The sequence below is a fragment of the Trachurus trachurus genome (assembly GCF_905171665.1).
Source record: "Trachurus trachurus genome assembly, chromosome: 20".
In the NCBI taxonomy this organism is placed as follows: Eukaryota; Metazoa; Chordata; class Actinopteri; order Carangiformes; family Carangidae; genus Trachurus; species Trachurus trachurus.
Window position 1 is genome coordinate 11,307,667 of NC_139911.1, and position 12,833 is coordinate 11,320,499.

General features: G+C 43.9%; 1 protein-coding gene across 2 annotated transcripts in view; it reads left to right on the forward strand.

Annotated features, from left to right (window-relative positions):
* The window catches only part of stau2 (staufen double-stranded RNA binding protein 2), an 87,205-nt gene extending 77,104 nt beyond the window's left edge, over positions 1–10,101 (forward strand). For both annotated transcript variants that reach the window (XM_083995762.1, XM_083995763.1), the window contains 2 exons: positions 8,390–8,455; positions 9,470–10,101. In XM_083995762.1, the coding sequence (XP_083851888.1) occupies positions 8,390–8,455; positions 9,470–9,505 (102 nt within the window). In that variant the 3' untranslated portion in view covers positions 9,506–10,101. The remainder of the gene's footprint in view (positions 1–8,389; positions 8,456–9,469) is intronic.
* The last annotated feature ends 2,732 nt before the right edge of the window (positions 10,102–12,833 follow it).

Here is a 12,833-nt window from a genome sequence, read left to right on the forward strand (position 1 = left end):
CTAGAAATTTTGAAAGTAGACGAAACGTGGGTTCCTTTGCATAACTTCCTGTGGGTGGCAGGTTCCTTGCTCTGTGGAAATGTGTCATTGTTTCCATTCTTGATTAAAAAAAAAAAAGGGAAAGTGTCAAGCTTTCTCATCTTGGCCTGAGAAAGTGTCATCTTGGGTCACTCTTGCGCTACCTCTGGACTTCCTTATGGTGACAGTATAATGTGTTCAAATCTTTATTTTCTGTGTATGAATAATAAGTAATATACATACACTACTCACAAAAAAGTTAGGGATGTTTTTGTATTTTGTATTAAATTTCAGAATGCACCTAAAATTCACTATAACCTTTACGGGTGAACTTAATTTAACCTCTAAACTTTTGAATGCACATGTCCAGTTGTTCGGTGTTTCAGTACTTATTGAATAACATGCTGTTCTCTAACAAGGTGAACCACTAGATGTTCTGGTTCAATGACAATCTGTATACAGTCCTCTTCTCTCTCCCTCTCCTCTCCACCATGTTCAAATTTTGACATCATGGGACCAAGACAACACTTTGATCAAATTTATCAAGTTATTGAGACATTGAGATTTTTGTTGTGCTGTAGCCACCACTGTTGTTAGCTTTCGTTTGAGATAAAGAAATGACCATTGCATCCTTCTACTTAAAAGGCTTTCATGATAGAATATTTAATTGAATTGAATTCCTTTATTGTCATTCATACCAAGGTATAAACGAAATTCAAATGCAAACCTCCATGTGGTTAAAAACATAAGTGAAGATAAAAAATTAAAAAATAAATGTCACTGTAGCATGAACTTTTTATAGGGATATTCTTGTCAAATATCTCTAACTTTTTGTGAGAAGTGTATATTCACAGTGTATGTGCTCTATACTATACACTTGATGCTTATAGGTATATTATAGTGTGGAATTGGGGGGTTGCTGTCTGTTTACAGTAGAAGAGAGGTGAAAATCAGTGGGTTCACCCAGATGTTGTTTAGATAAATACCCGTTTCTGTTGCAGTCTGATTTCTCTCATTATCTTAGACTTGAATGCAGATTAAACCCTTTTGTCATTGCCGTCAAAAGCCCTATGTTAGCTGGTCTTAGTGGGTTTTCTGACCGGTGGAAAATGGGCTCTAGAGGCTGCCTCCGGCTATATCTGCTTTTCCTCCGAGATGCTTTGCTGACAAGGCAGGACTATGGTATGCCGAGGTGCTTCTGCCCCTCGCCCTCTGCTCATATGTTTTGTATTACGCCCTAGGAGGTGCCATGCTCAGCAGCTCGGGAGATGGGAGGGGATAAAGCAGGCCTCTCCGACCCAAATGACGCATGACATGGCGCTGCGCCCCGGGCCCTTATTTATGGCTTCCCATGTCAGCGAAGGCTCGCTCCCCTGGGGAGCCCTACAGCCGTTACCCACTAACGTAGCTCAGCCAGCCTTCAGCGCTCATCACCGGCCGCAGAGAGACACACAATATCCACTTGAGGAAACCGTACTGTGGCAGGCAGCATGCACACATGACTGAGAAGTATGCAGAAATCAAATATATTTCCTCACAGAGAAGTTTGTTTAGCTGTACAATATTCACAGTTGCTACACTGTTGCACAAGCAGCGAAGCGGCAGATGTGAAGCGCTACTTCAGAGGAATTAACGTCATGTCAGGCTGCAGCTAGGCCACTGCCAGCACACACTGCCTCTTTTATCAACGCCTCTGATGTGGAAGAGGATGTGAAATCTGGAGAGAGAGTGAAGAAGAGATTTGGTGAGAGGATCTGAATACATTTTCTCTGTAGTCACTCAAGAATCCATGTACATATCACACCGCATTAACAAATAGAGGCATACACTGCCAGCACTCATGCACACACAGGTGTTCTCCACGAGCTATCCGGGAATGTTTCGGTGATCCCTGTCCAGGGTTTTGATGTGGGTAGAAGGGAAAGAAAAGAATGTGGAGGAAAACGAACGCCAAGGGATGAGAAGCAGCTCGAGAGTAGATGACAGAAGGAGGAAAGGAAGAAGAAAATCTGCAATAGATAAAGTTTAAAAGAATTTAATCAACATCAGAGGAACATGTGACGTGATGGCGCGCTAGTGACAACAGGGTTAACACAGGACAAAAAGACGGCCGGGGTTTTCTCTTCCCTGGTATCTCATATTTCTTTGTGCTTTGGAGAGCGAGCGCGGAAAGAGGGAGCACTGTCAAGGTTTTATGAGGGCTTTTGAAAACAGAACAAGCCCTCTCCAGAACAATATATCCAGCTTCAGAACTTCTCTGACAACAGGGCACTCATTTTTCCATCTTCCCAGGTCCTGCCTGTAAAACACCCTGTTTGAAATCCACTCTTCTCATTGTTTAGTCTACTGGAAATCCCTTAGATCATCCTCATGAGCAGCCGTCCTGCATCCCCTTCATGTTCCGAGTCCCCCCCCCCCCCCCCCCCCCGCCTCAGAACCAGCCACCCCAACATTAATCGGACTCTTTCTAGCGTTGTTAAGAGCTGACAGCATGCATGTTATGGCAGAGCAAGAGGATGAATGTCCATTGTACAATTGAGCAAACAAAAAGCAAGCGGTGTGGTTTACGGTCCCGTCCACCCCAGCGTCGTCTCGAGTTCTGAGAAGAAACTGGACGTGGTTGTGAAACGACTCTGTGGTTTGTATAAATCAGTGGTGGAGTGGTGCTTGATAGAAGTGGAGAGGTGCGCCAGCCAAATATTGTTCCTGTAAATGATGCAACGCTCCCTTCTCTAGCCATAAAAAAGATTAACTAACTATATAAAAAAAAACTATTAAATGCCCGTAGGAGCTTATGAAAGGGGGGGGACTGCTGTTTTCGTGTGCATTCATAGTCTGTTGACTCTGGAGGTGGACTAGGTTTGGATGACATCACGTAACACCACATCTCTAAGCCTTCCAAACTGCATCACCACCTTTTTGCCATCCATTTAGAGTACCTGCAGTGTTACCAGGCACAATATTGAGGCCTTGCAAAAAAACCACAAGAAGAATCGGACTGAAGGAGGAGCCCAGCGTTCCCTCTCTCTTGCCTCTCGCTCCCTCCAATGATGTAGACATCCAAACATAAGATTTAGATAATGACGCAGGATCAAAGCAAAGGAGGCTGCCACTGATGCTCTTGGCCTGGACTCCAGATTAGGGAAGGGTTTGATCACACCAGCTGGACTGTACAGAGCCAGAGAAAGTCCTGGGAACCTGGAATCTGCATGGCAAAGAGGGAAATACCACACTGTACTCTTTAGGTTGGGTCGTTTGGGTTAAACCCCGAGCTGGTGTCTGCGCTTTCATCTCGCCTCCAGCAGAGCAGAGGCAGTGCTCTGATCTGATAAAGTCAAGAGAACAGGCAAAGTAGGCTAACGTCTCTCTTTCTTCTACTACTTGGAAGATTCAGGGTAGGAGGGAGAGAAAAAGATGCAAGTATGTGAGATTGACTGATGTGCTGTTGGTTTTCACCTCATTAGGACCTCCCTGATGTCTTTGATGGCTGCTAAGAGCCAGAGGGTGAAGTGATGGAGATTGAAGGCTGCTATCCCTTCTTCTTTCCACTTGTTTTTCCCACCAAACATTTCTTTTCCTCCCTCCTTTTCCAGCTTTGCCTTCTCACCTCTCTTACCCGTTCTCCTCAGCCTCCCATCCCCAAAGCTGTCTTCCCTAGAACAGAGTTGTCCAGCAGTGAGAGCTGACACAGGGGTCTGATTTGTCAGGGTCAATGTGATCCAACGATCCATCAGATCCATCAGGCCGATGCCGTGGACTCCTGGGGGACTGGGCCTTTGTTTGGCTAAGCCGCTGATGGAAGCGAAGCCTCTGTTGGGGAAACCATTAAGAGCGCAGCAGGCCCAGAAAAATGAGCCGCCCTTGTCACTCCACATCAGGAGCTCAGCCACGGTCGCAGATCCTCCTCAGACAGCGTCACGTTTGACCACTGTTTGTCCAAGCCTTTGAACTAGGGACAACTAGATAGCTAGATGAATGAGCCCATGTGTGAAGTGGCTGTGGGGCGCTACAGGTTGGCTCACTATCTAGGATTGATGATGAGTGCTGGATTGTTATCTGAAGTCGGGTTGAGGAAAGATGATAGGTGAAGAGGGAGCGATGAAGGTGAATCGAGTGTTTGTCCCTGAGCAAATTCACATTTGGTGTCCTCTATAAAGTATATGAAGTTACACTACTTTGTGGTTTGAGTTAGAGTCTAGGCAAGATTTATACTTTACTGTTCTTTACTTATATAAGTGCAGGGTAAAAAAATAGCACGGGGCTGCTCCTATTACAAGGTATCCCTCCAAGAATGTGCATAGTTGTAGATGTTTGCATAATCAGATGACAATGCATTGCATTTAGTGCTGAAAAACCCAGTTTTAAGTTGGTGAAGCACCTTTTATCATCACCTGAATTGGACTCATTTACTTGATTTTTTAAGGTCCGACCAATGTGCCATTTTTGGGGTTGATACTAATAGTAGTAGGTAAAAAAAAAATCTAATTACCAGACCATATTTATACATACATACATGAACATTGCATTTTTTGCAGTGATCCCTTAAATCTGGTTCAAACACATTGTCACATTTTACTTTATAATGAACTTTTATCATTTATTTACTATTATTCAAAATAACATCAATGCAGCATGACTGTAAACTCTGGGAAAATGTAAATAAAATGAAATGATATTATAATATATAACAATACGAATAAAGAAAGTTGAAATTAGTGCCTTTCGGCCATCGCATACGCTGCTACTGATTTGTCTGAGACAGGCTCAAATCAGCCCTAGTTCCTTATGTTGTTGTAGATTTTCTCTCTTTTTGTGTCTATCAGTGCAACAGTATCAATCAGTGACTTCCTGAGAACGTGTGCTATTATTGCACTATTTAAATAGCTTTCCTAGAGCAACGTTTGCTTTAAGAAGTGATCGTGAAGAACAAACTAAGTTTCCTCATCACCTGGCTTTTAAACTCTTAGTGGCCATTTAAGCCGTTTCTCTGTTTAAAAGTTGAGTTTCCTTCCTTTCTGCTCCTCTCCCATTTTTAATGACTGGCAGCATCCTCTCTGCACATTGTCGAACCCACCTCTTACTCTCTCTTTGTTCCATGACAGAGATGGAACACCTCCACCTTGCGTGTCACGGCCTCAGACTAAACATACTCTTCTGGTGTTGATGCATCAGTGTAGCGGCCGCCTCTAACGATGGCCGACTTATCTCATTAGAAAAATAATGATTTCACTGCCTGCCATTCCCACAGATAGGCCCAGTATTTGTCTAAGGCCCTGCGTCCTGCGCTGAGCTGCTGGGCCGAGGGATTGGCTGCTCGGGCCCTTATGCCTGCCTGTCGTATATCAGCAGCACTGCCACCGTCAAGCCCCTGATTTATGGCTGTTTATCTCCAGTCGCCCCCTCCTCTCTCCCTCTGTCCTCCAACAGATGGGCTCTGGGTATTTACTCAGGGAGAGAAAAGTCCCAAACCGATTGAATAAATACAACAAACAAGAGGCAATCATGAGGAACTTGGTTGTGATTACAATTTATTGTTCGCCAGAGAAAACAGCAGATTGACCCGTCCTTGTTGTTTATCAGGTGTGACGCCGATCATGTGTCTTACATTAATCTGGCTGCGTTTGGTTTTCCTTCTTATCTTAATTACTTTTTCCGCTTCAGTATGTGCGGACAGTTCTGGTCATTGTAAAGTGACATGATGGTATTGCTTATGCACATTAAAAAACAAAAAAAGAACCCAACTGTTACATGAAGAATGCCCTTGATATGATTTATGTTTATTAACAGTGCAATTGTGAAAACATTCCTTCAGCTGTCACCTTAAATCTCTGCAAGTATAAGCCCTAAATCTCACTGGCTGTCAGATCTTCACAGAGAAAAAAACACATTGCACCATAAATTGTCTGTAACAGACTTAGAGGGGCTTCGCTTGATTTCTGATTCTCTGGAGAAAGGCTTTAAGTAATAACTCCACAGTATCAATTTTTCAAACCAGTCCTAGTATTATTGTTGCAGTTTTTTTTAGTACCTGTAAGAAGCACAGTTTTTTTTTTCCTTCCTCAATTTGATGGATATAAACCAGATTTTGACCCTTGCACCTGTCAGTCATGAATTATGATTCCTGGTTTATGTTTCTTATAATTTGAGGTTAAAACTCTTTGAAAATGATTTTGGACACAAGCTCACACACACTAGTTTGTAACATCCTACTCTGTACGTTGCATTCCATCGCAGACTGATACGCCAAGCGCCGTGATTTATTTATTTTTCTCAGCATTAAAGCGTGATAAATGTTTCCTCTCGGAGAGCATCAGCTTAAATACAGAAGTGGAGTGGATTCACATGGAGACGTCTCCTGTCTGCGTGTCTGAGAGTATCAGAAAAATGTGTCCCAGCTCACGGAGCTGATATAACTAATAAGAATAAAGTAGAGGGAGATGTTGGTGGGCTCTACGATGAGCTTAACTCAGCAGTCGTCACATCTCACTCATCTACTGAGCACAACCAATTATTCCTTATCTTGACTCTGATTAACCAGTGATGGAGTGTAACGGATCCAGGCTAATTGTGACCACTGTAGCTCCAGATGTGTGTGTGGAATAATAAAGTGGAGCTGTTGGGGGGTTTTCTTTTTCAGCTTTTTTTTCTTACAGATATGTTCATTTATGAAGTATTGTTATCTATACTGGACAGTGTGTTTAAGAAATACTCTTAGAGGATTCAACATCTTCATCAGTCTTGTTGCTCCAGTTTCTAAATGTGAACAACCAAAAAAAGCTGCTATGAAATCTGACCCAATTCTAAATATGATCTGCTGCATTTATGAGTTCATTATATTTCCAGAAATGCGTGAAATGAATCATTAAGACAAGCCACTCTCATGTCCTCACATTACAGTATATAAAAAAACCAATTACTTGATATTCATCATTTTGAAAAAACACATTTTTCATGGTAGAATAATATGCTGCAGCATTCAAAACTGTTGGGTCTGTTTGGTTTTAGGACATAATTTCTTTATAAGACATATGGAATGTTTCCATTAGGAATATTGTTCTGCCATTTTTTTAATGGCTACACCCACGTTAACAAATCAGTTTGATAGTGCATTTAATAGGTAATTAAATCTTGTTAGACAGCATGATAACACATTAACAGGTTGGGATCTTCTTCCTGCTCAGATACTCCCTCCCTCAGGCTGATGCTGTGTGTGTGTCGCTTTAGATGCACACTGGCAGGACCTAGAGCATTTGAACAGCGGTCTCTCATGATGTTTGGTGTGAGAGGAAGAGGTCTGCACCGGTGTCAGCTCTGGTGGGAGATCTATTCCCCAGCTCCCCCCCCCTCCCTCCTCTCTCTCTCTCTCTGCTCCAAGTCAGCCCACACTGAGAGACAGAAACAGAAATGAAGGAAGAGAGGGTAAACACATCTGGAGCCAATTGAGGAAGGATCCTTGTCAGGAATCGGACCTACAACCTGGTTGAGATCGGACCGAACGGCTCATCTCGGCCTAAACCGCTTGTTTCTAGAAGTTATTTCTAGTTATGGCTTTTTAAACCTCCACTCAGCTATTGATCTTCCCGTCCCACCACACATGAGCCTTTGTGTCGGTCTACTCTACGCTACACTTCCTGGCTCCCACACTTGTTGCATTTATTATGACAGTAGACCGGACCCTCCTCACATCACCCGTGGCCCCTGTAGCTGGCACACACAGGCGGGCGATGAGCAGGAAGGAAATGACATGACGGCATTTTTGACCCCCAGCTTGGCAAAGGAACCAGTGTAATATCTCGGAATTCATGGAAACATATATATAGGATATATAGGTGTTTCTTTTCCTTTTTTTCTCCAATGACTTTAAACTGCTTCAGATGGGTGGTGGCGATCATGAGTTCGATGCAGTGAAGTCAATTTTAAAGTGGGACGCTGAGAAGTGCGCAATAGCAGCTTAAAATCTCACACATAAAGTTTTTCACAACTTTTCGGATTTAATCGAAATGCTTGTGGCGCTTCCAGCCCGCCGACCCGCCGCTATTCGTTTAGCTGTGGCCGCACCGAATACAGATGTCACTGAGATTGACTTAGGAAAATGCAGAGCAGCCAAAACATAAAGTGGAAATGTTAACCCAATAACGCTAGATAAACAGTCAGAGGAGAGGAGCCAAAGACAACAGAGAGCGAAGGGAAAGTGTCCTGCTGGCATCAGGTTTCCCAGAGTAAGTGTTATTTGAAAAGCAGCTGAAGGGTGACACTCACTCTCCTCCCACCCAGTCTCCCTTCTCTCTCCCTCTCTCTCCTCCACCCCCTTCCTCCTCCCTCCTCCTCCTCCTCCTCTCACTCAACCATCTGTTGTTCTCTCTCTTCTCAGGCTGCTCTAAGTGCCTTGAAACAGCTGTCGGAGCAGGGACTGGACCCGGTGGATGGCCCCATCAAGGTACGGTAGGACACGGATCAGGCCAAAACTGGCAGCCCATCAGGTTGAATATGAGGATCCAGATGTGTGTGAGTGTGTGTGTGTGTGTGTGTGTGTGTGTGTGCCAATCTGGCTTATTGCAAATCTGAATGCTCCAGGCTGGCCCATCATCAGCTCCATCCCCACCCACACACACGTCCCAACATTTCCGCTCGACATTTTTCTTCCATAGGAAAGCAACAGTAGGCGTATACATTTACATGCAGCACCACACCACACTCCCATCGCTGCTGCGTACTTTGCATGATTACTATCACCACCAGGGCTCAGTCATGGCAGAAGGAGAGGTGCTTTCTGCACCTACTCTTCCCTCCCTTTTCCCCTTCGTTCGCCGCGTCCTCCTTAAACGAGGAAGGGGAGGAAAGGAAGGAAGGACGCAAGCAAAGAATCCAGTAGGAAAGTGGGAACACCGTGGGTTTTGTTTTGGAGGAAATCACTGTCAAGCATTCGTGGAGTATTTTCATAGTAGGTGTGCCCTGGGAAAAAAAAAAAAAAAAGACGATGAGGCTGCCCTGTGTCTCCCTAAGAGAAGAGGAAAGAAACAAAGAGAGGAAAGACAACAGAAGAGTTCCAACAGCTTCATGTGTGTTACCACCAGAGGGGCAGCGGTTACACTCTCACCTGAGCTGTTAATCACTCATCTCTCACTTCCTCTTCATCTTTAAAACTCATTAATCCGCTCAGACTTTGCTGTTAACACATCATTGTCATCCAGCCACAGATAATCACAGTGATCAGTGTGAAAACACTTTTTTTTCCTCCTTGTAACTCAGCAGCAGCCACACACACATGAATGTTTCCACAGATGATCAGTTAGTGTGAAGCAGAGCGAGGTCAAGGACTTGTTGAGTGTCTGGAGTCGCATCAGTTTCGTTTCCGCTGGAAGTTTTCATTTACAAGAATCTTGTTTGAGAGAACTGGCACTGATTATTCGCAAACAATCTGCCCCTAACACCGTTTCATTTGTCTTTTCAGACCAGTGAACCATGTGGGAGGGAGGACGGACATTAAACAGACTAACTCAGGCACCACCACTCAGGTCTGCAAGGATTCAAAGGCTGTCGTCTAGGAGCTGACAACCCCGAACCCCCTTTTTCCCTCGACATACACAAACCCAGCCCACCCTTTCACCCCGATCTCCCATACCCTACGGCAACGACCTACACAGTGTCCCACACTGCCCACGATTCCCCTCCCCACCCTACCCCACCCCTACCCATCCACCCACCTTGCCCACCTTACCCCTCCACCCCACCACCCTACCCCCACGATTGCCACTGTATCCTGCAAAACCTGTCAACATGCAATAGGGTGGATGTGCACCGAGAAATGACCGACTAAAACACCATTACCCGAGTCTATGTGAAGACAACGCTATCTTAACACGTTTATTGATGATTTCAGTCAAAATTTAGAGACAGAAAATAAATAAATGAAATACAAACTAATGAGATAAATGCATGGTACTGTATGAAATCAAGGGAAATCCAAAGTGATAGACAATTTTCCCTTTGGATCAATGTCTGTTGGTATGGTTAAAAACAAATATGTACATCATGCCATTGAAATACAAAAGAAACATTTTAGGCGAGAAACCAACTTGCGTACAGTAGCTTATTTTTTCGGGAGTATTATGTTTCCGTTTATTTTATTTTATTTTTTCTTTTGTTATTTTATTAATCTAACAATGCTTGAGTACTGTATTTAAAATTAACCAATGCCAGTGCTGTGAAAGTTGTAGTTGTTGTCTTCATATATAGTCACCCAGCTTACCTTGTATGCTGACATAAAAAAAAAAGAGTTCATCTATCTATATGGATGTGTATGACTTGCAAGAGTATCATATTCCGAAAAATAACAAAGACGTTTTTTTTCATGTGGACAAAAAGGACAAAACTGGTGTTAGCAGTAATCAGTAGAAGTGCTGACCGCCCGGGAGCGAAGGTTGGACCGACCTTTAAGTTCCTGAAGGGTCTACCTATCCCTTTTTAACATGACCCCCCCACACTGGCATAGCATCACTGGAGCATCACCTGACCAACAGTGGAGACAAAGGGGCCACCACAGTTGTACTTTTTAACTACAAAAAACGAGGCCAGTTGCGTCGACAGTGGCTGGTTTTTCACGCACATTCTCTAATGCCAGTAAAGCTTTTAACATAGAGTCCAAACTCCAGAGAGTTTTGTATACGGACCGCATGTCCTCCAGTGAATGAAAAGTCCTCTCCATTCCAGTGATTTTGTGTCAGTGGATCATCCCCCCCCCTACTCTCTCTTTCTCTCCCCCCCACCCACAGTTTTGTCGATCACATCTACACCCATTGTGTGTGTTGTATTGACCTGCCAAGGCATCAACTGGGTGCTTTTAATGCCTGCATTCTGGAGGGCATCTTTTGAGCGGAGAGAGCCTGCGTCTGATCTGCAGGCTCCCTCCCCTAAAGGCCACTTTGAATCACTTTGTTCACTGACACTGAGGATGTGTCTTCTTCTTCGCTGTGAGTGCAATGTGTATTAAAGCTGTTTCTGTTACTGAAATGCAGTAAAAACACCTCAGTTCATGTGGAAAAAAAAAAAGCTTTGTCTCTTTCTTTCTCTTTGAAGTTGATGTAAACACACCTCACACTGAATAATTAACACTGTTTCATCTTGAATCTTTTTCACATATTCTTAAGACATACGCTGCAATGTAAAGAAGGGTTTAAGTGAAAATGAGAAACACTGTGATGCTGTTGGAGAGCAAACAATGATGGCATAAACACAATACCATCAGTATGGTACAAAATAATCCTGGCTGAGGGTCCATTTACTCACTTTTTCCAATACTTCCCACCACATGGAAACAGTCTGCATCCATTTTCTCGACTGTCATCATCACACGAATTCAGTATCATGATTTCTGCACTTGAGAACAATAGTAGAACTATAATATGCAAGAACCAAAAGATAGTTCTCAAATAAATCTTAATTACAGAAATCACATGGTCCTCTGATTATATTATGTGCCTTTATCTGTCTCTTTAAATCATATCCCACTGCTTATAATGGCTAATATTTACTGGGCAAATTGCAAAACAGAGTGGGCTGTTGTGCTGTACAATGTGCTGGTTCAACATCTCAACAGCTCAAAAATTCCAACTCACTCTGTCATGCTGTTCTCTATTTGTACTTGTGTTTGAAGATCAAACCTCATGAATGAAAGCTACAACCTTTCTAATGACTTTCTGTTAATTGATACTGGAGACAAACCTCATGCTGTGACGGCTGTCGTCACATAGTCAAAGAAAAAACAAAAGGCCTCTTGTGTTTCCCAAATAGAAATAATTAATCTCAAACTTCCACCAGGACTGATAGCGCTGGGATCGAGTCTTTGGCTCCTTATCTCTTGACATTCCTCCATTGCATCACTGCAGCATCTCGTAACTCTGCCACCTGTGCACGTCGACCACGTCTGCATCCAGAGCCCCACTCTGCTCCGTCCTCATTAGCGAGATGAATGAGCAAACGGCACGGTTGGCCGTCTTAATACCGCGTCACTGACTAATGGACTCAGCTGGCAGCTACATCTGCCTGCCGCTGAGGAGCGCCAAGGCTGTTCACACACATAAGCAGCAGCATCTCTCTTCCAGAGGCTTGTGCAGGTAGTGGCAGACCGGCTTGAGGCCGTGTTCGACCCAAGATGAATTGCTCTGCTCTGACCAGCCAATATTGGAAGTGATCCTTGCTGCCCAAAATAGAACAAAATCAATGGGGCTGTGGAGCTTGTCCGTGCCATGCAAAAGCAAATGCCAGAGTCATTGATTTTTCCATCTGAATTATGTCCCATCAACCCCCTTGAAGTCCTCTAAATTAGAGCTGTATTAACAGGAGGATGAAAGAGTGAGAGGAATCCTATAGATGTTGATCAATGTCCAAGTGAAGATTCAAGCCAAAATCCTAATAGTTTTAATTCTTGGATGAATAAAAAGGATTTTAGTGAAAGGACCTGTAAAGTAGGGCCTTCTGGAGTCCTAACAGTAGCTGGAAGTGGCTGCACTTGGTGCTGATTGCTTCTGTGCACAGAGGGATCGAAGCTGTCAGTACAACTCTCCCTCATATTAGAACTAATCTGCCGCTGAGCAACTTTATCCAGCCCCGATTAGTCACGGCAGAGGAGTGCGGCGTGCTGAGGGCTGAAGCTCTGACATCTCCGCTGCTTCCCCTGTAATGCACCGTGGTGGAGGTTGGAGAGGAGCTCACAAGCGAGCGATCGCAGCATCTGGAGGGAAGGGAGTACTCTGTCACTGGAGTGATCAGTTTGCTCTGTGGAAAGATTTTAAAAGGTGTAAACGTCTCAGATCAGT